The sequence below is a fragment of the Castanea sativa genome, chromosome 7, assembly GCF_040712315.1.
Source record: "Castanea sativa cultivar Marrone di Chiusa Pesio chromosome 7, ASM4071231v1".
Classification (NCBI taxonomy): domain Eukaryota; kingdom Viridiplantae; phylum Streptophyta; class Magnoliopsida; order Fagales; family Fagaceae; genus Castanea; species Castanea sativa.
In genome coordinates, this window is record NC_134019.1 from 4,342,153 (window position 1) to 4,367,887 (window position 25,735).

The window sequence follows — 25,735 nt, forward strand, 5'->3', positions numbered from 1 at the left end:
AAAAAAAAGAAAAAAAATCAAGCTAAAAACATGATACATGCTTGTGAAAGGTCATTGTTTAGTGCAATTGAAAATTGAAAAATGCAAAAAAATAAAATAAAAAAAAAATTAAAAGAGAAAGCAAAGGTGATTGGCCCGCCATGTCTATGTGCGCATGACGCACCCCCTACCTCGGAGTCAGGCGGCCCTTACTTTTTAAATCATCGACACCCAAAAAAAAAAAAAAAAAAAAAAAAAACTAACAAACAAACAAACAAAACGATAAATAATAATAGAAGAAGAAGAAGAAGAAGAAAGACTCCAAAACTCTCTCATCAAAGTCTCTCTACTCTTTTGGACTCGTCACACTCTCATTCATTGAACCCTAAAACTCACACACTCTCTCTCTCTCTCTCTCTCTCTCTTTCGCTCTCATTTTCAATTTTCAATGGGGGATCCAATGGAGAGGTTGGGATCGGAGTCGGACTCGTCGATCAAGGTCGACAGCGACCTGAGCATGGAAATCGACCCGCCGCCGCCGCTCCGGGAGAACGCCGCCACGGCGGAGGACTGGAGGAGGGCGCTCGGCAGGGTCGTCCCCGGCGTCGTCGTCCTCCGCACCAACGCCTGTCGCGCTTTCGACACCGAGGCCGCCGGCGCTAGCTACGCCACCGGCTTCGTCGTCGACAAGCGCCGTGGCATCGTTCTCACTAACCGACATGTCGTCAAGCCCGGTACGCCGGTGTCTCTCTCTCTCTCTCTCTAATTGAATTCCCTTTATGTTATATATATTCATTTCCTGTGTGTATTTTGGTTTCTTGGGTTTTGTAGGACCTGTGGTTGCAGAGGCTACGTTTGTTAACCGTGAAGAAGTTCCGGTACATCCTATATATAGAGATCCTGTGAGTCCCCACACAACAATCTTGCAAAATTACAAGCATTTCTTGATGAAGATTTAATTTTCATTTCTGGGTGTGTGTGTGAAATTGGGTTTGGGTTCTTGAGGAACATGGTGTTTGTGCTCAAGAAGCTAGTTGTGTATAATTTTTTTTTTTTTTTTGGGGCTGGAGATTTAATTTTGATTTCTGGGTGTGAAATTGGGTTTTGGTGCTTGTGCTTAAAGAAGCTCCTTAGTGCCTTTTTTTTTTTTTACTAATGAGTTCAAATTTCTGAGTTGGTAAGTTGTGCGCTTTCAATCAAGCTTTCTTGGGCAAATGGCCATGGAGATATGGAGAAGAAACTACTCATTTGTGAAAATGGGTTTTAGCTTTCAAATATGGTGAGGAATAGGGAGGAGGTAAAATGTACTCATGGGTGTCTCATATGGGTTGGGATAGATTTGCAGGGTATGTTCAGTATGTGGTAGGGGATGGTAATAGGGTGAGGTTTTGGCATGATGCATGTTGTAAAAATTGATCTCCAATAGAAATGCATCTTGAATTGTATGTCATTACAATTAATAAGGATGATTTAGTTTAGTTAGATTTCACTTGGTGATTTTTGATTGACGAAATGACATGCTCATGAAATATTAAGTGTTTGTTCTCAATGTTAACGATTGGAAATTGGTGTCGGTTGACTCTTTGTTTGATATCTTTTACTCTAATATCCCAAGCAGTGAGGGTCCTGATTAAATGTTCTATTTACAAGGAGTGGTAAGACCATAGATCTTTTGTTGTTGCATTGTGCCATTGCCCATGAATTTTTGACTTACACCTGGTTATGCATTTGCGTGTCCCTGCCAGCTGTCAACGTCGTAATATTCCTTATCCTATTGTAACCACCTCTCCCATATAAGTGTAATGAATAGTCTAAGCGCTGAGATTCTTGATTTTCCATCTCCTCCTTTTCTGTAAAATATCTCTCTTTTTATTTTTCTTCTTCAACATGGTTTGATGAGTAATGTTGAAATCTCCAAAATTGTTTTTGAATTACATTCGGGATGTAGGAATTGTTTTGGTAAGCATTCTTCATATGTTTGGAACTTAGCGTTGTTATGCCTATTATGGACTTTGTAGAGGGAGAGAAACCAATGCATTCTTGAGGGTATGCCTTGGTTTTTCAGTTGAAATCATATTTCCTAATAATATTTTTTTAGTGGTCTTGTTTTTTTGGGTCGTAGTAAGATACGTTTGGTTGTGGATTTAATTGATTCTCTTTTTTTAAAGTGTAACTTTAATTGATTATGTCTCTTTAGGACTATTGTTTGTGTATATTAGGTAGTTCCTTTTCTTTAATAAAATTTAATTACTTTTTTCTTGTTTGATAAGTAACAAATTTTTTTTTTATATTAAAAATGAACGAACTAAGTACACCGGGGGTGTGCTTAGAGAGAAGGAAAAAAATCAATCTCTCAAATTACTATTCTCAATCATATCTAAAAGAGAAAAACAGAGAGGAAAGTGATAATCAGCACTCCAATCTAACAAGGTATGAAAGAAAAAGGGATTTGATTTCAAGGATAGATAGTTGACTTCCCTCAAAAATTCTAGTGTTCTTTTCTTGCTAAATACACCCCATGATGCAATGTGTCACAGCCTTCCAAAAAGAAAAATTTCTATGCTTGCTGAAAGTACCTTGCCAAGCTGCAAATATATCAATAGCCCTTTTTGGCATAAGCCATTGGAGTCCAAATAGATAGCACTATTGTCCACAACTCATAAGCTATAGGACAATGAAGAAGAAGATTATCCATGGACTCCCCACACCTTTTACACATGTGGCATCAATCCAATACAATAATACCTCTATTCCAAAGTTTGTCAGTTGATAATATCTTCCCTAATGCAGGAGTCCAAGAAAAGAAGGCAACCCTATAGGGACCTTAGATTGCCTCACCACTTTCCAAGGAAACAACATGCCATTAGATGAAGATAAAAGAGTGATATTAACCTCACACTTAAAAAATCCGACTCTTGGTAGGTCTCCTACAAAGCCTATCCATCCCCTCACCCCTAACAACCTTGGAATAGATTAGATCCATAAATGTAAGTAGTGACTCCAACTCCCAATCTTGGACTGGTCTAGATAATCGAACATCCCAATGGGGCACCCCATTAGTGAGATGGAAAACCTTAGCTATTGAGAAATCTTTTAAACAATTGATACTAAATAGCTCTGGGAAACCACCTTAAGTCGGCAATCACCACACCAGATGTCGTGCCAAAATTTCACTTTAGTACCATCACCCACATCAAACTGAAGAAATTGTGAAAAGGTCAACCATTCCCGTCTTATAGATTTCCAAAGATTCACACCATAGGGACCTGTAACACTTTTAGTGCACCATCCTCCCATTCATTCCCATACTTTGCCTCTTATCACCCTCTTCCAAAAAGCTCCCTCATGTTCCCATATCTCCACAACCACTTCCCTAGCAAAGTTTGATTAAATCTTCTCAGGTTCCTTATCCCAAACCCCCCAATATCTTACTGGTTAACAAATTTGATCCCAATTAACTAGATGAAATTTATGATCCTCACTTATGCCACTCCATAGGAAATTTCTCTGTAGCTTTTCAATACGATTAGTCACCTCCACCGGAATGAAGAAGAGAGAAAGAAAGTAAGTAGGCAAACTTCAGAGCGTGCTTTTAGTCAAAGTGACCTTACCCACCTTAGATAGACAGAGCTTCTTCCAACCTGCTAACCTCCGTTCCCACTTCTCAAGAAAAGGATTCCAAAATATCCTCTCCTTGAATTTAGCACCTAGGCGAAGACCCAAATATTTCATAGGAAGCGATGATTGTCTACATCCCAACAAAGTCGCTAATTCTCCCAAATTGGTCACTTCCCCCACCAGTACCTACTCAAATTTTTCCAAATTAATCTTCAAACCTGATTCATTTACAAATAACAAAGAATATCCCTCAATTTTGCTATCTGACTCAAGTCAGCAGCTTATAAAAAAGGAAAGTTAGTTAAAAAGGCTACCACAAAGGGGAGTCCAAATCTTTTGTCCCACTTTTTCTGCTCCACTCTATACTCCACCAATAAAAACTTGTCACGTGTTCATCTAAGTAATTAAATACTATCATTATTGACTTATTAATGCTACCGTTATTAATTAATAGTAGTATTTAATTAATTAGATAAACACGTGGCAAGTTTTTATTGGTGGAGCAGGAAAAGTAAGATAGAAGATTTAGACTCCACAAAGGGGAGCTGGCCACTTTTTTTGGACCATATATTTCTTTATTTCTTTCCACATTTATTTACTTTGAATATAACTTTCAGAATGTTGCAAGAGTTTAAGAGCTATTCACTTAAAGAGTTAAGTATGTTTCCTCTCAACATGATAAACACTGTAGCTAGCTTCTATAGTGTTTCCATTAATGTGTATATATTATCTTCCTTATGCTGACATATTTATAAATAAATAAAAAATCCTCATGCTGACATGAATAATAGACAAATCATTCAAGTTTCAGCACTTTTGGGTACTTTCGTTGTGTATGTCAATGGTGATATAACTTTATGTGAACATTTTTCTAGGTCCACGATTTTGGCTTCTTTCGTTATGATCCTGGTGCAATCCAGTTTCTGAATTACGAGGAGATTCCTCTTGCCCCTGAGGCTGCTTGTGTTGGACTGGAAATCAGGGTTGTTGGTAACGATAGCGGTGAAAAGGTATTCATTTGGACTGGAAATCACTTGTAATACATCCTATCTTTTTGGAGATACTTGAAAATGCAGAAATTAGGCAAATAGTAATTACTGATTGACCCCTCTCCTCTTTATATAGTTTTAATTAAATGATAACACAAAATTGTGGCTTAAATTAAAATTTTTGGTGTACAAAAAGCCCAGTCTGAAGTATTGCTATATTTGTGCTTATGTGCATGAAAACATTTTTCAAATATGTATACTGATTGTTTGATATCATTGGAGGTGAGAAACTCATGAAAGTTTAGCAGATGGATGTGTGTTTTGCTTGGTTCTAGTTAAAGCAAACCTAAGGTTTGATGTTCTCTTGTAATGAAGACATGTATAATCATATCTGCATACAAGGTTCTATTGTAGATGTCAGAAAATGTATTAAAACCTCCCTGAAAGGGGATATTTTGTTGGATAGGTTACATTCCTTGCTGTAGTTATCTCTTTTTATTATCAAAAAAGAAAAGGCTACTTCATGAGCATATGAAGAAGCCTAAAGAATTATTACAAATAAAAAATACAATGATTTTAAAAACTTTGCAAAAGAATCACAATGTGTAAAATCCTATGCATGAGACCAATCAAATAAAGAGCTAGAGAAAGTTGCTAGCAACAGAGTCTCTGTATGCTCCACATCTTCAAATGTACACAAGTTACTTTCCTTTCTAATAGTCCACATCAAACACAAAGGAACCATATTCCAAATAGCCGATGAATGCTTACCCACCCAATTCCTCCAACAAAATATGGCTTCCATCACCTTCCCTGGTAGGACTCAATGTATCCCAAAGCACCTAAAAACAAAACTCCACAGATTAAGGGCCATTGTATTTGTACATTAAATTAAAAATTGGTCCTTTGTCTCCCCACTACACTGGCACATGCAACACCATCCTAATAAAGTATAACCTCTCTTAATGAGGTTCTCACATGTAGTTATCTCTTGTAGATGAGAGCAGAGCTTTAGATTTCTGTAAGATGCATACTTACTTAAAAACACCAAGTTATGTTGATCTCTTAGAAAGGAAAACAATTAATGAGAGGCAAGAAGATAAAATATCTAAATGACACACAGCAAAAGAAGGGAAATTTTTTTTTTGTTGATAAGTACAGCAAAAGAAGAGAAATTGTAGGGGAAGTTTAAGTATCAGCTGTTTTTGATTAGTGTATTTATTGTGCCAAGGATATTAAAACAGAGAAGTCCTTACTTTCTTTGGTTAAACTGAGTAAATAGGCAGATCTTCACAAACCTTTTTGATCTAATCGGTTATTTTCATTGATTTAAGAATTTTGGAGCTGTTCTTTAGTTTGTTGTATACCAGAAACAATCACCATTGCTCTATTAGCAAGACCAAATCTGAAAGGAATCTTAAAGAAAATGAAGATAGTCCAACATTAGCAGGGTTTAAGGACCGTGGTAGTCTTCATCTAATGCCTCCTAACCAATAGTAGAGGTAGCATTGAAGGAAGATGTCTCTAGAAGGAACCCTACTGATACAACCATTTGAGGAGCTAAAACCATCTCAGATGAAGGGAAAAAATTAATTCCAAAATTTCATAAATAAAGGCAAATGGGTAATACTTTTACTTCTAAATCCTTCCTAAAGACTTTCTTTCAACTTTACCCTAAGCTAGTGACCCAATTAAAAAAAAAAGAAAAAGAAAAAAGAAAAACTTTTCTCAACAAAATGCAAAAAGATGATTTTACCATCTTAGTGAAAGGCAAGGCATTGGCAAAGATTGGGTTGTAGTTTTTATTGTTGTACTTGACATCAACTTGGCAAGGAAGCTTGGGCTCTCATGCCAAATGCAGACATACCCAACCAAAATTAGCCTAGATCTCATTCAAGTCAAACCATCTGGTGAGGAAAAGAAATGAAAAAACACATACATGTTTTTTTTGATAGGTAATCAGAAAGCTTTTATAAATGATAGAAAAAAAGACATACAAGAAGTTCATGATGATGAATAGCAAGAAAAAAGCTAATAGGAAACTAAGCTAAGGGAGGACAAAAACTCAGAGAGAGAAGAACAATTAGTAAAGCCCCGACAACGAGACCATTATAAAAGACTACGCTGGCATAAAAGTTTTAACTCAACCAAAGTCTTCTCTTTGTCCTTTAAGGATCGACGATTTCATTCCAACCACATAATCCACATTAAGCACCCTGGAACCAAGTTCCATATGTCCGACTTATTTTCCATGCCACTGATGCCAGCAAGATATCAAACCTGCCACCGATCCTGGCATAACCCAAAGAATCCCAAAGGTCTGAAGCAAACAAGTCCATAGGGAATGGGTAACAGGACAATGAAGAAGAAGGTGGTTAACCGACTCCCCATCCTTGCAACACATACAACACCTATTAACCAAAGGGCGACCCTTTAGCATAAGGTTATCCAAGGTGAGCATCCGACCATGAGCAGCAGACCACAGAAAGAACGCCACGCGCTTAGGGATCTTTGGTTTCCAAACTCCCTTCCAAGGAAGCCAAGAATTCGAAGCACCCCGGATCGCGAGGTAGTAAGACCGAGTGTCAAACTTACCATCCCTTTTAAGCCGCCAATAAAGGGTATCTCTCCTACTACCCTGTGGAATACGAGTTTGGATAAGCCGAAGAAGAGAATACGAAGCAGCCAACTCCCAATCTTCAAAAGCTCTATAAAACGTTAAATTCCACACTCTAACAGTACCCCCTTCTGGAATCCACAAAACCTCAGAGATATAGGTATCCTTGACCGCTGAACACACATAGAGCTCAGGATAGATAACTTTTAGAGTAGCGTCACCAATCCACCTGTCATGCCAAAAGCAGATACGAGTGCCTTCCCCCACTACAAAAGACAGATGCTTAGAAAAGCTCTCCCAACCTTCGTTAATGCTTCTCCAAGGGCCGCACCCATGGGACCTCCTGCAAACAATAGTCCTCCACCCCCCATGACCCTCGCCATATTTTGAGGAGATAACACGACGCCATAGGTGGGTATCTTCATGGCCATATCTCCACAGCCACTTCCCTAATAAAGCCTTATTAAACGGCACCACCTTTCTTATCCCCAATCCACCTATCTCAACGGGTAAACAGACCTTATCCCATGCCACCAAAGGATATTTGAAACCCCCCTCAGAAGACCCCCAAAGGAAATTCCTCTGAATACTTTCCAATCTAGTCGCCACTGCTTTAGGAATAGTAAAGAGAGATAGAAAATATGTCGGGAGACTTGAAAGAGTACTCTTTAGTAACATGAGCCTACCACCCTTAGATAAATAGAGACGCTTCCACCCAGAGAGCCTCTTCTCTATCTTCTCCAAAATAGGATTCCAAATCGAGGGAGACTTAAAAGAAGAACCCAACGGCATCCCCAAATATTTCATAGGCAAACTGCCTACTCTACAATGAAGCACATTAGCCAAAGCATCTAGATTATTCACCTCCCCAACGGGGACAATCTCGCTTTTCCCAACATTGACCTTCAAACTTGTAAACGCCTGAAAACAAGGCAACACCAACCTTATTGACAACAGCTGCTCCCTAGAGGCCTCACAAAATAAGATGGTGTCATCCGCAAATAACAGATGAGAAATACTCACCCCAGCAGAGTTCACAGCTCCCACTTGAAATCCCCGAATAAGATTACACTCCTCTGTCTTCTTCAAGAGTCTACTTAAAATATCCATTATCAAAAGAAACAACAACAGGGATAGAGGATCCCCTTGTCTCAACCCATGAGAGCTTCCAAAAAAACCTTCAAGGGAACCATTTACTAGGACTAAGAAACGGACAGACGAAACGCAAGCCTTAATCCACCCCCTCCATTTCACCCCAAAACCCATTTGGCCCAACAAATAAAACAGGGCCTCCCAGTTCACATGGTCATAAGCTTTCTCAATATCCAGCTTGCAAACCACACCTGGAATTCTGCTCTTCAACCTACTATCCAAGCATTCATTTGCAACAAGCACTGAATCCAGAATCTGCCTTCCACCAACAAACGAATTTTGAGTCTCAGATATGAGATTATCCAAAACCATCCTCATCCTATTAGCCAACACCTTGGACAACAGCTTATAAACACTACCCACCAAACTGATGGGGCGAAAGTCTTTAATGTTAACGGCACTACACTTCTTAGGAATTAAAGTGAGGAACGAAGCATTCAAAGACCGTTGAAACGTAGAGTGGCGATGGAAATCTTCAAAAAAATCCATTACATCCCTTTCCACGACACTCCCAACATTTCTGAAAAAAGGCCATGGTGAAGCCGTTAGGACCAAGGGCTTTATCCCCCTCCATCTCCCTTAGTACTTGGAAGATTTCCTCCTTCGTGAACTCCTTCTCTAAGGACACCCGGTCATCCTCTTCAATATGAGCAAAATCTAACCCATCCATAGAAGGACGCCCCACCTCAGTTTTCTTATACAACTCTTGATAAAAGAGGACTATCTGAGAGCGCACATCAAGCTCATCCTCATAAAGAATACCATCCACCTCAATCCTTTTAATTTGATTAGCATTTCTATGGGAGTTTGCTAATCTATGAAGAAACCGAGTATTATTATCTCCCTCTTTCACAAATAAGGCTCGAGACTTTTGCCTCCAGGAAGTCTCCTCAAGAGAAGCCAATTGTAGTCAGTATTTATGGTGGATGTTTGCTGCTTACAAAGCCAAGAAATAAAAATGGAACATTGTGGTAGCTTCCTTCTTTTTTAATGTTACATATATTTTGCCTCTGGTACTTCCTATGATTTTATTATAGGACTTTAATTTATTATATATATATATTTTTCATGAATGTTCCTTCATTGATTTAACTCTGAATTTACAGGTTTCCATTTTGGCCGGGACTCTTGCTCGATTAGATAGAGATGCTCCTCATTATAAGAAGTATGTAGTAGCTTTACTTTATTTCATTTTGATTCCTTTAATCTATAAACAGTCACATTTGGAAAAAAATTTAATTAATTGACACCAAATGTTCAAAATTGAGGTTCTTGTCTTTAAGGGATTTTTGTTTTTGTTTCCCCCCCTCTAATAATGTTTGTAAATCTTTTGATGGTGGTATTCATTCATTAAAACTGAGGTATGGCATTTAATTTTCCATCTTTTATCATAATATTTTTAAGGACGTGGATGCAATTTGCTAGGTTTAGGTCATGGCTTCTTGTCTGCCATTTTTTATTATATGTGGGAGCTATAATAGAAACAAGTGCTGCAATTCACATGAACATGTTATCCCTATTGACCTTTGGTTTTGCAGACACTTGTATATGTGCCTTCTATTTGCCAGAAATGAAAAAAAAAGGTTGTGTTGACTACCGATTGATAGTAGTTGATAATGATTGTTATTTGGTGCAGGGATGGCTACAATGACTTCAATACATTCTACATGCAAGTAAGTGTCTTAATCTTTTAGCCTTGGTTTCTTATATGTTCTTCTTGTGTCTTGGTTTCTTATATGCTTCTGTTGTCAATGGAAACTAAATTATCAAGTAATATCTTTTATGGGGGTTATGATTTGGTACTACATCTGCATTTTTTTTTATTAAATTTTGTGTAGTGTAATTTCTTATGTAGGTTAGTTTTGAATTTGTAGTGTAAAATATATGTACTACTCCCATCCCATGTTGTTCATTTTTTAGGTAAAAAATAATCTATTTTAAGTTAAGCACAATTGGCACCTCCTTCCCTTATAAGTTCTTGGTGGAGGGTGAGCTCGTGGGTTCAAGACCCATTGGGTGCATGTGTAACTTGCCAATCAAAAAAAAGAAAAGAAAAAAAAAGAAGACAAGTAAAAAAAAAAAGGAAAAAGTACATTGATTATAAATCTCCAAAATGACATTCATAAATTATACGTATTGCTATTTTCTTTTCAAACCTATCCATGATTATTTAATTTGTTGAGAAAATATATATAATTCAACCAACAGTACAGCTGTTGGTCCAATGGTTGAGACAATGACACTTTGACCCAACAATTTTCTAGGTTAGCACATGGTATGGTTCTAATGACTATGGTTGTCACTAAGGATAATCAATGTTCCTTTTACCCTTACTGTAATTGACTGTCAACGATAGATCAACTTTTTGAAAATCGTATTGATGCTACTTGCAGCATATGTGAATCTTTTGTTAGTTTTGCAGTTTTAGAACTTATGAGGAGTCTCATGCAATGTACTTCATTCCATAGTGTGGTACCAGAGAGGGTTCATTGTTAATGTTGACAAGTATATGTGTTCGTAAATACATGTATACATACATTAAGAAAAGCTGTTAATAATATTAGTAAAGTTAGTGGTGAGACACAGTGGACCATCTTCAACATTGTTTTATTGATTGGGAACTTAGGTCACTTGTTTTCTTGTTATTGGCATTTATGGGTAATGCCTAGGACAGTTGCAGAGAAACTGCCATATTGGAAAAGGCACATTGCTAGGCACCTGTGATATGGGATGTTGATCCTCTACGTCTCATGTAGTTCATTGGGCTAGAAAGAATTGCTTGGACCTTTGAAAGGTTTAAGCTTCCTGGTTCTAAGTTGATGCTCTGATGCTTTCGTTTATTTGGTCTCTCTTTGTTTAAATGGTGGAGTCAAGCTGTTCTCTTTTTTCTTCTTTATATGATTTTAAGGATTTGTGAAATACAATTACTTGGGTTATAATATTTGTATTCTTCTCTTCTCTTCTCTATAGGGGTTTCTTTTGTGTATTCCTTTTGGGGGCTCTATTTTTGTTTGCATCTTGTGTAGTGGGGTAAGCCTTATTGATGAAAAGACGAGGAAGAGTTGCTTATGATGGTTTGGTCATATTTAGAGTGATTAATGAACTAATGAGAAAGAGTGAGTTAATTTAAGTTGAGGGAACTAAAAAAGGTAGAGGAAGACTGAAAATTACATTAATAGAAGTAGTAAAAAAGTAATGACAATTAGAAATTAACAATGTGTATGACTTGGAATAGTATAGAATGGTGGAAAAGAATGCATGTGGTCGACCTTGACTAGTCTGTTGGGATCCATAGTTGACCCCAAATTTTTTGGAAATAAGGCTTTGATTGTTGTTGTAGTATTCTATGCAGTGGGGTCCTTGTGTTCACTTGATTTGAGCAATTGAGCCTTGAAATTGAAACTTGAGCTTGGCTTGAACCGGCTCGGCCAGGCTCACACTTAGGTTGAGTTTGCCAACCTCACTCAAGCCCTCCCAATGGTTTTATATGACCAGTTAAACATAAAGTCAGACCCAGGCATGTCCACATTGCGCATGCACATTTGAATTCAAACTGATGGCATCAGTGTCCACTTTCATCTGCAGCCCTACTTGCTTCTTGGGTTACCTTTTCTTCTCTTGTTTCAAATGGTTAAATTGGATGGTAAGTAATATCTTGTCTTTTTCCCTCTTAGTTCTAGTCTCTCTCTCTCCTTTAAAGATATCTAAAGTTGAGGGCCTATGTTTGTTTCTGTTGAATGGAAATTTGTGGGGTTTGGCCTCCTACATTTTGATTATAATTTTATATTTGATTTTTTTTACTTATGTTATATTGTTTTTAGAGCAGTGCAAGTTACACTGTGTATGGTATGCACAGGTGAAATCGTGTTTTAAAAACACGATTTCAGTTTTAATTGTGGGCTAAGATATTAACTTGTCTTTTGTTTAATGTTAAGCAAGCCATTCTGAGCTAATATCAATTTGAAGAATTTTTTATCCAAAAAAATTCTAATTTGAAGAATTTTACATAGTTTTTCATTCCTTGGAAGAAAAATGAGTCTTGTTTTGGAAAATATTTAAATGAATTTGGCACCTATTTATGAATTAATTTGTTTGCTAAGAATGCTGCTATATTATAATATTGAAATTCTCATTTGTGCTTGGCATATGCGCCTAAAGTGCCATCCTTATTATTTTCTTAAGATTGGTCTTTTGGTGTGTCTGTAGAAGGTCATAACATCTTATGATGCTCAATGGTGTATCAAAATTGGTGCCAAATTGTAGAACATAGTTTTCATGGAGTCTGTTTCTTGATTCTTTTGTTATTAGATATTGACATTCCTTATTGGTTGTTTGTTGTCAAATTTTTAATCTGCTATGTTGCAACTTGAGCCAAAATGTTATTGTTTCTTAATTCATGATTGGTTTGCTTACAGGCTGCATCTGGGACTAAAGGTGGTTCTAGCGGTTCCCCAGTTATTGATTGGCAAGGAAGAGCGGTGGCCTTGAATGCTGGGAGCAAGTCATCAAGTGCATCAGCATTTTTTTTGCCTTTAGAACGAGTGAGCACTTTTTGTATATTTGCTGAGCCTTTATGCCATCCTTCCGGTATAAACTGGGATTGAGCTCAATTCTTCTCGTGGGGAGTGTGTAATTCAACTTAGGCAACTAAACAGAGCAGAACTTAATTGGCAGGTTGTGAGGGCATTGAAGTTTCTCCAGAAGGGCTGTGATTCATATGTAAATAAATGGGGGCCAGTTTCCATACCCCGGGGTACGCTTCAGGTTTGTTGTTGATGTTATCCTTGCATAGCTTTCCTACCATTAAATTGATTTTCGTAGTTGTTTACTCTTACAGCAAAAATGCATTAGACAGAAGATAGAATGAGTTTTGTTGAGTAGGCCAGAATACATTTTTCACATGACTGTCATGATAAATCAGGGCGTTATTGCTTAAGATTCTTAATTTTTAAGGTTGTGGAAGCTATGGTACATCAGGTAAAATTTGAGGACATTTGTTGTGGTTGGTCTGGAATATATAGAAAATAAAAATACCCTGATCCTAGAATCTTGAGAAGTACACATATGATACATTTCCAAATATACACTAACTGAAACATGACATTGTCAGTTGCATGCATTATTTCAATGTTGAAGCGTTCTTTCCCCTTAACGTTGTTCAATTTCTTGATCCACCCCCCCCGCCCCCAAAGATTTGGGAGGTTTTGTGGTGTTTTGGGGGAGGGGGGGAGTTGGGCAGAGTGGATTTTCTGTGCATTCTCTTGATTTGATCACTGACCTAATTCACTTATTTGGGAAATAAGTAAATGGACCAGATGCATGTACTAGTTCTTTTGTTTTGTTTTGTTTTTTTGTTTTTTGTTTTGTTTTTTTGTTTTGTTTTGTTTTGTTTTTTTGTTGTTGTTGTTGTTGTTGTTGTTTTGTTTTTTTCTTATGGTGAAAACTGAGTCACAAGGAGATGAAAACTTCTAGAATCTAGAAAATGGTTATGAAAAAGTTTTCATTTGTGTAGCCTTCAAAGTAGAGTTTTCATCCTAATCTCTAAAGTGGTTGTCAATTCAAAAATCCTTACATGCCAGTGGCATCACACTGAGTTGTGTTAAAAAATGCTCAATTAGTTATGCCAATTTTTATTTTATATATAAATATCTGATTAATGTGTATATATGTAAGTGCTTTTATTCATAAACAATAAATCTTTGTATAAAATATCTGAGAGTTTATTACTTGATTTGGCTTCTTTAATACATGGTATAGGTAACATTTGTTCATAAAGGATTTGATGAGACACGTCGGCTTGGTCTACAAAGTGAAACAGAGCAGGTCTTTAGTTCTCTGCTTTTACATTGTTTCCTGTGATGATTTATATATATATTTTTTGGATAAAATTGGGTTTCCTCAATGTGTAATTATGCTTGTGCTTTTTTGACTTGTTTAGATGGTGCGGAATGCATCTCCACAAGGGGAAACTGGTATGCCCGTCGTTGACTCTGTGGTAAGTACATTTGCTTGATATTTTACCTCTAAAGGATAAAGTATGTTTGTATTTCTAATGCTTAATTGCATGCTAATTTTCATATTATTTTAAAGGTAATATTATGTCATTTTTTTATTTTAAAAAAATTTGGGATTAAGGTTCAAATCCCAGCAGGAAATGTTTCTGCCAATCTCGAGTTTGTTGAGGATCCATAGCAAACCCCAAAATTTTGGAAATAAGATTTTGTTGTTGCTGTTATGTAATATTTTTCTGACTCACGAGTGTGGACTTGTTTCAGGTGCCAGGTGGCCCGGCTCATAAGCATTTGGAGCCAGGGGATGTGCTTGTTCGTGTGAATGGGGAAGTAAGTAATGTCTTGAATTATTCTTGATTACATTGATTTATTCTATGAGCTATTCCTGTATGACTTTAATTGTGTTTTGTAATTGCTGGATGGTTTTGGTAGCTGTATTGTTATTTTCAAACTGAAACTCTTTTACTAAAATGTACCACCAGTTTTGTTCTCAGAAAAGCTTCCAGAATTAGCCCTTAGAGCAGGCTACTCAAAACTGTTTCCAGGGAGCAGATTCTAACAAGACCCAATGTTCTCCTTTTTCTGTTTTGTTCCCATACCTTTGTTGGACATTAGTTTCATTCTCAATATCCTATGACTGTTTTGTTTGCATATGTGGAATTAGACCATATGCCATTTGGCAACAATTTGTGTTTAGGAGTAGTGCAATATCATTTGAACTAGATTATTTTGGATGTCGTTAGATGGACATAGATCTTTGAATTTATGAGGAGTTTTTGGACTTGCGTGTAAGGAATTATTGTTTTGGGGAGATACTATGCAAACTGTATTCTTAAGTTACTCCCTCTAAGTTCTTGTATACTGTCTATGTTTCTATTTAATAAATTTATCCTTACTCATAAAAAAAAAATTGTATTTACACCACAGAGTGAAATAATCTTGAATAATCATGTCTTAGTTTGTATTCAGGCAATGTTTTCTACTACTGTGGAGCTATTACTTGTATTAGTTGCTTCAACGTGTGGAAATCCTAATGCAGGTACTTACCCAATTCCTGAAGTTGGAGACTCTACTTGATGACAGTGTCAACCAGAACCTTGAATTACAAATAGAAAGGGGTGGCATACCATTGACTGTCAGCTTGATGGTAAGGGTTGTGCTAATGTTCAAGTATTGGTTACTGCTTTCAGTTTATCTAGAAAAGTTTACCCAGGTCCTCGGTTGATAGCTTGCTGTGAGAAATAATGAACTTGATCCTGGAGTGACTCACATGGAAGCCTATATCTGCATTATGGGATTGATTTCACAAACTCTGCCAGAACCATTCTATGCATGGTCTAGGATGGTGGCTCTTACAGTGAACACCTAGCAGTAGCTTTACCAAGTGAGAAATGATGCTTGTTTATAAATAATGGGCCACCAGAGTGGCATGAAGAAGTGATGTAATCCAAGTAGAGGTTGACAGCTAAAAGCTATGGACCCTAGATTGTTAGACTGTGGGCCAATTTAGCAAAGGTCCTTTGCGATGTTCAGAAGCGGGCTTGGATCCCTGAGAAATGAAATGAAGCTCGGTAGATTCAAATAATCAAGAAAGAGAGCAAAACTAAAAGCCGAAAAGAGAAGATAACTAATTTATTCTTTCAAAACTCTAATCTGAATACTCTATCACATCAATATGAATACGTATCATGCGACTATATTTAATATCAACCCTACACCTCAGACATAAATTTCTGGGTTGGTTTTGGCTGGCCCAATCAATCATATCTAGTCCATGGATTTACCTAAATCCTCAGTATGTGCTAGCTCTCACCTTCAATGGCATGTTTGGTTTCGTTGATACAATATGTTTTAAATGTACTAGCTACTTGGTGATATTTGTATATTAGTTTCCATTTTGCTTCATCTTATTAATGTAAAATTTAATGTCTTCTTTATATATTTTAGGTCCAGGATTTACATTCAATAACTCCTGATTACTTCCTAGAAGTAAGTGGCGCGGTGATACACCCTCTTTCATATCAACAGGTAGGTTGGGATTAGCAGTTCTTGCTTGATTCTTTAGAGTGGCAACTTTTACTGTCCATCTTTTTTTGCTGATATTTTCCTCTCAATTGATGCATCAGTTTGTCTGTGAATGGATGTGCATGTGTATTACATATTGGCAAGTCCTGTACATTTTCTTTTTCAATGATGGTGTTGGTGAATTAATAGAATAAACTTTGAGCCCAACACATCCATACCATGAAAGTTGAGCTCAAGACATACTCCTTAAAATTGGGAGAGGTACTGTATGGCTACAAAGCCAGAAAAGCATATTGCATGTTTGCCTTAATTTTTCATCTTAAATAAGATGATGTAAAGACTAGGTAGCAAAGCCTTATTTCAACTATAGAGAGCCCACATTTGTAATAATAAGATGATGTAAAGACTATGTAGCTAAGCCTTATTTCAAATATAGAGAGCCCACATAAATAATCCTGTTTTGTTTCCGTGCTTTTTTGAAAGTCATTTCTGCTTATGCGCTATTGTGCCGTGGCTTTCATCCCAATTGGCATTCTTTTTAGTTATCTGGTGCCTTAATCATAGCACTGTATATGGGAGAATCGTTGGTATTTGTTGCATGTGACAAGCTTGGTTGGGGGGTTTTTATAACTTTTTGGAATACTTTTAGTTCAAACTTTCCATTAATTAAGCAATGAAACTTCACGGGATAAATCAGTTTCTTCTTTTTCATGAGCCTTTTTATATAATTTATTTAATTTAATTTTTTTTACCTTCTATTATTGTGAAATCAAACTTGTTGGCCTAGCTTTGTTGACTTGTAGTTTAGTCAATGTTGCTTTCTGCTAACTACTTTTCATATACAACCCTTAATTATTATAGCAGACATTGTAACTCATTTAATTTATTCAATGCAGGCTAGAAATTTCCGTTTCAATTGTGGTCTTGTATATGTTGCAGAACCAGGGTAAGTTTAATCAGATCTAGTACTAAGATATACATTACTAATTAGTTTGACTTATTCATCAATTGTCATGTACAGTATGCAAACAAATGCTGATCTTTTCTTGTTTGTATTCTATATATATTGATAATAAAATTTAAGACTTGACACTAATTAATATCTAGAGAAGATTGATTACCTGATATAATTTTTAGTGGTTCCCTAGAGTGGTTCACTGCAGAAAACAAGCTTATTTTGGGCTTCTAATATGTGAGCAACCTATCTTGTTAGTAGCTGCCAAAGAGCATTACTCAGTGACATTTTAGAAGCTCCACCCAGTGCTTTATGACTGTTCTGCAAGCACTGCTACACTTCCTTTGATGTTGATAGAAATTCTGTTCTTCTGTATCTTTACGTTTGTTTTTATACTATTTAATATTTTTTAGTAAAACCCTTCAATTCATTCGTTTATAAGTTTTGATAGCATGAGGTTCAAGATTTTTTTAATTTTATTTTGATGAGTGATAGCATGAGGTTCAAGATTATAACTATCCGGAGTCCCCAGATACAAATCTACACACTAACATAAATTTAAATATTGAAAGGCAGAATCTAGTGACGTTGTAATGCTTCCTGTCCTTGAAGGGAGCACCAGCTGTTAACTGAACTCTCCCTGCCACGGTTCCCATGGCAAAAACAGGCATTCTGTGAGGTTAAAGGCAGTAGTTTTTTATTACTTCTTTTTGTAAGGGTTTACTGGAAGTCCAGAACTATAGAAACAAGGGATGGGAAGGAAGGCGTGTTTTCTGTGTAGAATCAAAATTGTTTGAATTCATATTGGAAGAGAGTGGGCGAACGTATGGGCTGCGCATCATTGAAAGGTGACAGAATAGAGAGTGGGGCAACGTATCCACTGTTTTGATGATCTTCATAGTAAAATTTTTCCATCCATTCACATACTAGTGTTGAATGAGTTGAAAAGTGACCATCAAAACTATGCCTGAGTTGTTGAGAATCTCAATAGGGCATTTTGAATTTGTAAGTTGGCTCGATGTTCCTGTGTTGAACTTTTTTGCTGCACTTTATTTTCATGTCATGACTCATGAGTTTATGTTACAACATGGGCGTGCAATTTAATTATTTGGAAAATTGAACCAATTTGTGTTTGCTTTCTTTCCACTCTATGCCTTTTTAATGTAATGGGCCAATTGTTTTACCTATTGCAGATATATGCTCTTTAGGGCAGGAGTTCCTCGCCATGCCATCATTAAGAAATTTGCGGGTGAAGAAATATCATGTCTTGAGGAACTAATTTCAATTTTATCCAAGCTGTCTAGGGGTGCTCGAGTACCATTGGAGTATATAAGCTACACAGATCGTCACCGGAGGAAGGTATATGATGATTAGTTATTACACTTCTATTGATCAAATTGATAGTATATCAGCACAGTGAACTGTTACTTATTATTCTTTATTAATGATTTCTTGTTTTTGGTTTAATTCAATAATTAATTGATTTAATAAATAGATAACACTATTTAATAGTGTTTATGGGAAGCAGTCAAATTATTTGATTTATTCCAAATTGATTTCTTTATTTCCAAATTGATTTCAACTGGAATATCTCTATAATTGTATTTGTGAGAAGGCCCAATCAGTTGTATTTCTTTAAATCAGTCATGGCTTTCTTTTAGGTTTATGGACCTATTAAGGTCTATTGGTTCTTTCAGCTTGTGTGAGCCTGATGTTGCTTTGATCGTTTACTTGTATAAAAATGAGCCTCTAGTGAATGGACCTTTAGAGTCCCAGTGGTATTTATTACCCTCATTTCATTATAGTTAATATCTGAAAAGATTCATTTCCTTTTTTTGGATGAGGGAAAAAAAAAAAGATTCATTTCCACTGAAGTTTAGTCCGTAGATGTGCTATTTTTAGATCCATAGAAGCCTTGGTTTACATGATAGCATTTATAAGCATGAGAGACACTAAATGTCCTTCCGTGGTCTTCTGTTGTATGCTTTATGCTATGTACTTAATGTTGCATTGACATTTACTCTTAGATTCCCCCCTTCCCCATGCATCTTTTGCATTCTAACTTGATTATGGGCATTTTTGTTTCACCACCCTCTTCTTTGTCTTACTATTCTGACTCTTCTGGTGGGTTCAGTCTGTACTTGTCACAGTTGATCGGCATGAATGGTATGCCCCTCCACAGATATACACTCGTGATGATAGTACTGGTCTATGGACTGCAAAGCCAGCTTTTCAAACTGACTTCATTCTACCATCCTCTGGTATCAATGATGTTGGTGGTCTGGCAAGCCAGACAATTTCAATAGGTGGTGAGGGTAATTTTATGGAACATATACACCAAAGTAATGGCCAGGAGTTGACTGATGGTGTTACTAGTATGGAAACGAATTGTGAAGATGCTTCTGATGAAGCTCGTCCTGGGAATGACCCTGTTGGATTAAAGAAACGACGAGTGGAAGAGGATTTGTCTGCTGAAGGCAATGTTGTTGCTGATTGTTCCTTGCTTGAAACCAGAGAAGCGAAGTTGGAGGATCCTAATACCATGCAAAATGATATCTTAAGAGAGTTTCAAGGTGCAACGGTGACAGCAGCTAATGCTTCATTTTCTGAACGTGTGATAGAACCCACTCTTGTAATGTTTGAGGTAATTATCTTAGAAATATTAAATCATATTTTCTTCAATTGCCTGCCTAATTCAATTGACCAGGCTAGTTGATTTTCACCCAACTAGTTTTGTGATGCCTATTGCTTTATTCATATTAAGTTAAACTTAAATAGTAAGGGGCTTTACACTAGCTTTCTGAATCTTGCTCGCAAGTTGAGTCGAGTACCCCTTTAATTGTTTTCTTTTAAAGAATAGCTTGTCAATTTAGCCCTTCTATGATTTATCATCTGGAATTGTCTTGGAAGATGACCTTGCCTACAAATACAATTGAGAACCCATGTTAATTTGAATCTTATTATCATGTGGTTTCAATCAAGATGATAATAAATTCTTTCATGAAAAGTGACTAAATCTTACCTTGCTATCAATGCACTGCAACCCTTCTTTTTCCAGGTTTGGGACTGGTTGTGAACAAAATATACGACACTAGGCACTGACAGTTGATCCATCCATATGATTTTTTATCATGCCGTTTATTTATTAGGTTATATCAGAAAATTTAGGGTGTCCTTGTTTGGAACTATCTGATGAAAATGTATAGGGACACAAGGCTTGTATATTTCATTAGATTTTGGGTTTGGAGGCCCCTTTTCCCTCTTTTATATTTGTTACTTATATTTTGCTCAGAGTCATTGTTCTATATATATATATATATATTACTTATAAAAAAAAAACTACTGATTTTACCTTAGTGGCTTGTTCAAAATTGTAATAACGTACTTTTATTCAATTGTTGAGGTGAAACTTTGTATATGTGTGAATATGTATGCATGGATGGTTGGAAGTGTTTCTTTCCAGGGCTTACATTTGATTAGTAAGTTGGTCTTTATACCTGCAGGTCCATGTGCCACCATCGTGTATGCTTGATGGTGTGCACTCACAACATTTTTTTGGGACTGGTGTCATTATACATCATTCTCAAAGCATGGGACTTGTCGTGGTTGACAAGAACACAGTTGCAATATCTGCATCTGATGTGATGCTGTCCTTTGCTGCTTTTCCAATTGAAATACCTGGGGAGGTAAATCTTTTAGCGTCAGTAAAAGTTTTTAAATGTAATATAAAATAAAAATCTGCTACTTGCTTAAGTTGTTTACGATCTACATAGGTGGTTTTCCTCCATCCTGTTCATAATTATGCTCTCATTGCATATGATCCCTCTGCTCTGGGAGCTGTTGGCGCCTCAGTTGTGCGTGCTGCTGAACTACTTCCAGGTAATTTTGACTACATTAATTTTAATTTCTCTTTGTTCAATTCTATTTGGAGTTTGTCAGATTCCCTATTCTGATACAATTATATGTTTATAGCGTGTCACATGTTTGAATCATTCATACAGCTGGTCTTCTTCCATGTGTGCAAATATTATTATATTTGTATTAATTTCCAAGTACGTTGACAGTTATTTTACCTAAAATATGCATACTGAAGAAGAATTTTCATACTTTCTGAGACAGAGCCTACATTACGTCGTGGTGACTCTGTTTATCTTGTGGGGTTGAGTAGAAGCCTCCAAGCAACATCCAGAAAATCCATTGTGACCAATCCATGTGCTGCATTGAATATTGGCTCAGCTGATTGTCCACGGTACAGAGCAACCAATATGGAAGTCATCGAGCTTGATACTGGTAACTGTGCTTTCATTACCAAAGTAGATCTTATTCATCCAGATTTTGACATTATGCATGTATGATATCAGATTTTGGTAGTACTTTTTCGGGGGTGTTAACTGATGAACAAGGAAGGGTCCAAGCTATCTGGGGAAGCTTTTCAACTCAGGTTTCCACTCGGACCAAAAAAAAGAAAATGAAAAAGAAAAAAACTAAGGTTCATTGTTAAATTGATTTCTCTGACATGCTCCATCGGAGCATGAATCTGACATATAAATTCCTGATTGTAGTTGAAATTTGGTTGCAATTCGTCTGAGGATCATCAATTTGTCAGAGGAATCCCGATATATACAATCAGCCAAGTCCTTGACAAAATCTTATCTGGTGCACATGGGCCACCTCTTCTCATAAATGGTGTCAAAAAGCCAATGCCACTTGTTAGAATTTTAGAGGTTGAACTTTATCCTACATTGCTATCAAAGGCCCGGAGTTTTGGACTGAGCGATGTTTGGGTGCAAGTATATATTCTTCCTTAGAAAATATTTTATCCTTCTTTCCATTTCATTTAGTGTGCAATATGAATGCATTTGTTTCCTGCATTCGACTTTGTAAATGCTGTTAATTTTTTTTATAAAGAAAATGGTTTGTTTCTTTGTTTCTCTTTTCATTGTGAATCCATTCAACAACAACAACAAAGCTTTAGTCCCACATATTTTGGAGTTAGCTATGGATTCTCAATAGATTAGTTGTGGCCGGCCACATGTGAATCCATGCTGGCTTACTATTTCAGTGGGAAAAAGAATTCACATTGCTCATAATATTTTGGTTCCTGAAAACTTGTAGATATAGATGAAACAGCCTTAATGGCTAACGAATGTTTCACTTGATGTATTGCTATGGCTAAACATCATCAAAATTTTCTAGGTTTAGATATTGGAATTGTGAACCATTAGATGTGATAAGTTAATTTTTATCATCATGTTTTGGTCTCTACATCATTTCCTTCTTGAATGAATCTTTTTGGTTACTGATATCATTATTTTTGTAAATAATCATTGGTGAATGTTCCTTGAAGGCACTTGTCAAGAAAGATCCAATTAGACGACAGGTTTTACGTGTGAAAGGTTGTTTGGCTGGATCAAAAGCTGAAAATTTATTAGAACAAGGAGACATGGTCTTGGCAATCAACAAAGAGCCAGTTACATCCTTCCTTGACATAGAAAATACTTGCCAAGCATTAGACAAATGTGACAACAATGATGGGAAGCTTAACATGACCATTTTTCGGCAGGTATGCAAATAATATGCCCCATGTAGGTTTTGTTTTTTTTTTTTACATTCTTTTAGAAGCAGGGGTTCAAGAAAGTATTGCCTAGGTATATTTGTCTCTTTCACGTTATTGTGCATTGAATCCTTTTTGATATAAGAAATAGCTATTGAATAAATCATCATTCATACATTATTTGAAGCAGCTATTGAATGAATCATCATTCATATATTGATCTGTATGATTCCAGGGACGTGAAATCGATGTTCTTGTGGGGACAGATGTTAGGGATGGCAATGGCACAACACGTGTGATAAATTGGTGTGGGTGTATTGTTCATGATCCTCATCCAGCAGTTCGTGCTCTTGGATTTCTTCCTGAAGAAGGTCATGGTGTGTATGTGTCAAGGTATGAAATTTGTTTGAAGTTACAAGTATTCCATGCTTTTCCTGATATGGAGATGACAGCAACTACTTAGAATCTTGGCAGTGACATGAAGGGGTATATAATTTTAAGGAATTGCATAATTGATGTTCTGTTAGCATTCCCATTGACTAGCTCAACCTAAGTCTTTGCTAAATACTCATCTCTGGGTGTTATACAGAAATGTTTTGAACCCACAAAAGTTGTTAATTAGGCCAATTTGGGTAGCTAGTGTTCAGCCTGATGCGCATCAACCAACACAAAACATTGACTGTTATTGTTTTTCTACCCACTGTTTACCTTGAGTGCAGGCCAACTTGCTAATTCCTTCCATACTCTTTGAAGATCGAAATAGTCACTTACTGAATATTAATATCACCCTGCACCACTCTTTTACATTTTTAATAAAATTTCATTACTTACCGTTAAAGCTTCAACTACTTGAGTATGCTTGACAATTTCTAAAATTTATCAGGTGGTGCCATGGCAGTCCAGCGCATAGGTATGGTCTGTATGCACTTCAGTGGATCGTCGAAGTAAATGGGAAACTGACTCCTGATTTAGATGCTTTTGTTAATGTGACAAAGGTATATCCGCAACCTTCCCTTCCTCTTCTCTCTCTCTCTCTCTCTCTCTCTCTCTCCTTATATGTTGGCTATGTGTGGGTGCGTGTGTGCCTGTGGTTGTGATGCTTGAAAATTTGACAATGCCCCCTTAATCCACTAACTTTTCCCCTCTTCTCCTTTCTCTCCCTTTGATTTAAATATTTGATGTTGATAGCTACTTTGAAAAATTACATTGATGCTTTGAAAGTGAATACATTGTGATGTTGGATGCATGGTTATCCATTTTCAAGGGAAGTGACGTGAGCATTTAATGCCAATGTGAAGAATAAAAATGATTTAAAAAAAATTCTCTGTTTCATTTTTTTTTCACAGATCACTAATTTAGGCCAAAGTATAGGCATTCAACGTTAGCAAAGTCATGGTGCATGGGTCTTGTTTATATTTTTATTGGGATTTGGGTAAAACTGCATTTGAATCACTTTCATAAGGCTCACTTTGACATAAGGGCTGTGAAGACCTTTGACATCTTGTGGCTATATGCACTAACCTAATTGTATGTTTGAATAACAAGATACTAAGCATTATCAGAGCTAGTCAACTTTTACTGACATAAGCTTGCACCTTGTTAAGTCTGGTAATATTAGTGGGAGCTATCATGGTTATTATTCAAGTAATTTTATTAAAATCTTTATGATTTTTTCATGTAACTTCATTGTTACTTGTATATTTCCATATGGATTATGTTTGTTATATGCACAGAGGTTATATACAGTGCATATGAAATGTCAATGATGATTTTCTGAGTTGTGCTTCCAACTTATGCACGAGTCAGACATACTGTATATACATAGTCAAGCAAGGGCAGAATATATATTCACAATTGGCTAGTGGTCGGACAATTAGTATTTTGGTAATTCTGCATCAGATATTCTTTATTGCTATCTTAGAACCAATAGCAGAAATGTTATAGCATAACATTGTGTTTGTATGTTAATTCTTCTATCATCAGATTGGTAGGTATGTTATACCGAGTCATATGCTTATTTATAAAGATTCTCTTTACATCAATTCAGGAATTAGAACATGGGGAGTTTGTCCGTGTACGAACAATTCACCTGAATGGGAAGCCTCGGGTACTAACGTTGAAGCAGGACTTGCACTACTGGCCTACATGGGAGTTGAGATTTAATCCTGACACTGCAATGTGGCGGCGTAAGGTAATCAAGTCATTAGGAAGCAGTAATGCCTGAAATAAGCATTATCATCCGGCTGGACAGATTTCATTTGGGGAGGAAGCACCATACGAGCATAAAATGTGTAAAGACTGAACTATACTGACCTATCCTTGGTTGAAGGAGTGACAAACAGGTGCTGCAGCCTTCTGGTTGGACATGGTTTCTTTGGAATGGAGCTGGGCTAACGTGGTTTTTCAACAAACAGAGGACCGTAAAAGGCACACTTTATTTAGGCAGGCACAGCTATATTCATAAAGTGTCCTGTCATTTTATATTTAAAGATGATTATATACTGAATAGTTATACAAGTGAATTGTTACTGAAATACAAGTGAATTATTGAATGAATTTATCTGAGAAAAAAATGTCGGATGAAAGAAAGTAAAAATCATTATTATTATTATCTACTTTCACCTTTTAATAGATCTAACACCAAAAAAAGGAAGAAAAAAAAAAAAACAAGAGTACAAAGCAAGATTAGCAACTAGCAAGACAGTTTGTACTGCGAGAAATGAGAATATATTATGCTGATGAACCACAATATTGTGGTTCTACTTCTACCTGATTTGTTGACTAATCTCAAAAAAAAGAAAAAAAAAGAGGAAAAAAGAAGAAAGAAGTCAGTTC

General features: G+C 36.5%; 1 protein-coding gene across 2 annotated transcripts; it reads left to right on the forward strand.

Annotated features, from left to right (window-relative positions):
* The first annotated feature begins 295 nt into the window (after nucleotides 1-295).
* On the forward strand, nucleotides 296-25,560 carry LOC142642575 (protease Do-like 7). Of its 2 annotated transcripts, none has more exons than XM_075816956.1 (24): nucleotides 296-713; nucleotides 811-881; nucleotides 4,473-4,607; nucleotides 9,462-9,520; nucleotides 9,992-10,028; nucleotides 12,771-12,896; nucleotides 13,030-13,119; nucleotides 14,113-14,178; nucleotides 14,294-14,350; nucleotides 14,631-14,696; nucleotides 15,406-15,513; nucleotides 16,314-16,394; nucleotides 17,288-17,337; nucleotides 18,540-18,705; nucleotides 19,481-19,990; nucleotides 20,850-21,032; nucleotides 21,120-21,225; nucleotides 21,466-21,636; nucleotides 21,708-21,835; nucleotides 21,909-22,136; nucleotides 22,694-22,909; nucleotides 23,136-23,293; nucleotides 23,784-23,895; nucleotides 24,948-25,560. In XM_075816956.1, the coding sequence occupies exons 1-24, from the start codon at nucleotides 428-430 to the stop codon at nucleotides 25,122-25,124; spliced, it is 3,387 nt and encodes a 1,128-aa protein (XP_075673071.1). In that variant the 5' UTR covers nucleotides 296-427; the 3' UTR covers nucleotides 25,125-25,560. The 2 variants fall into 2 exon arrangements, with proteins under 2 accessions (XP_075673071.1, XP_075673072.1); XM_075816957.1 differs by having other exon boundaries at nucleotides 21,708-21,787.
* Nucleotides 25,561-25,735: the final 175 nt, after the last annotated feature.

What these genes read in the sequence shown, in the direction of transcription:
- LOC142642575 (XM_075816956.1), top strand. Translation starts at nt 428, where the DNA reads ATGGGGGATCCAATGGAGAGGTTGGGATCGGAGTCGGACTCGTCGATC. An exon ending in CATTGACTGTCAGCTTGATG is followed by an intron (nt 15,514 to 16,313) that starts GTAAGGGTTGTG and finishes TATATATTTTAG; the next exon opens with GTCCAGGATTTACATTCAAT. An exon ending in TGAGCGATGTTTGGGTGCAA is followed by an intron (nt 22,137 to 22,693) that starts GTATATATTCTT and finishes TGTTCCTTGAAG; the next exon opens with GCACTTGTCAAGAAAGATCC.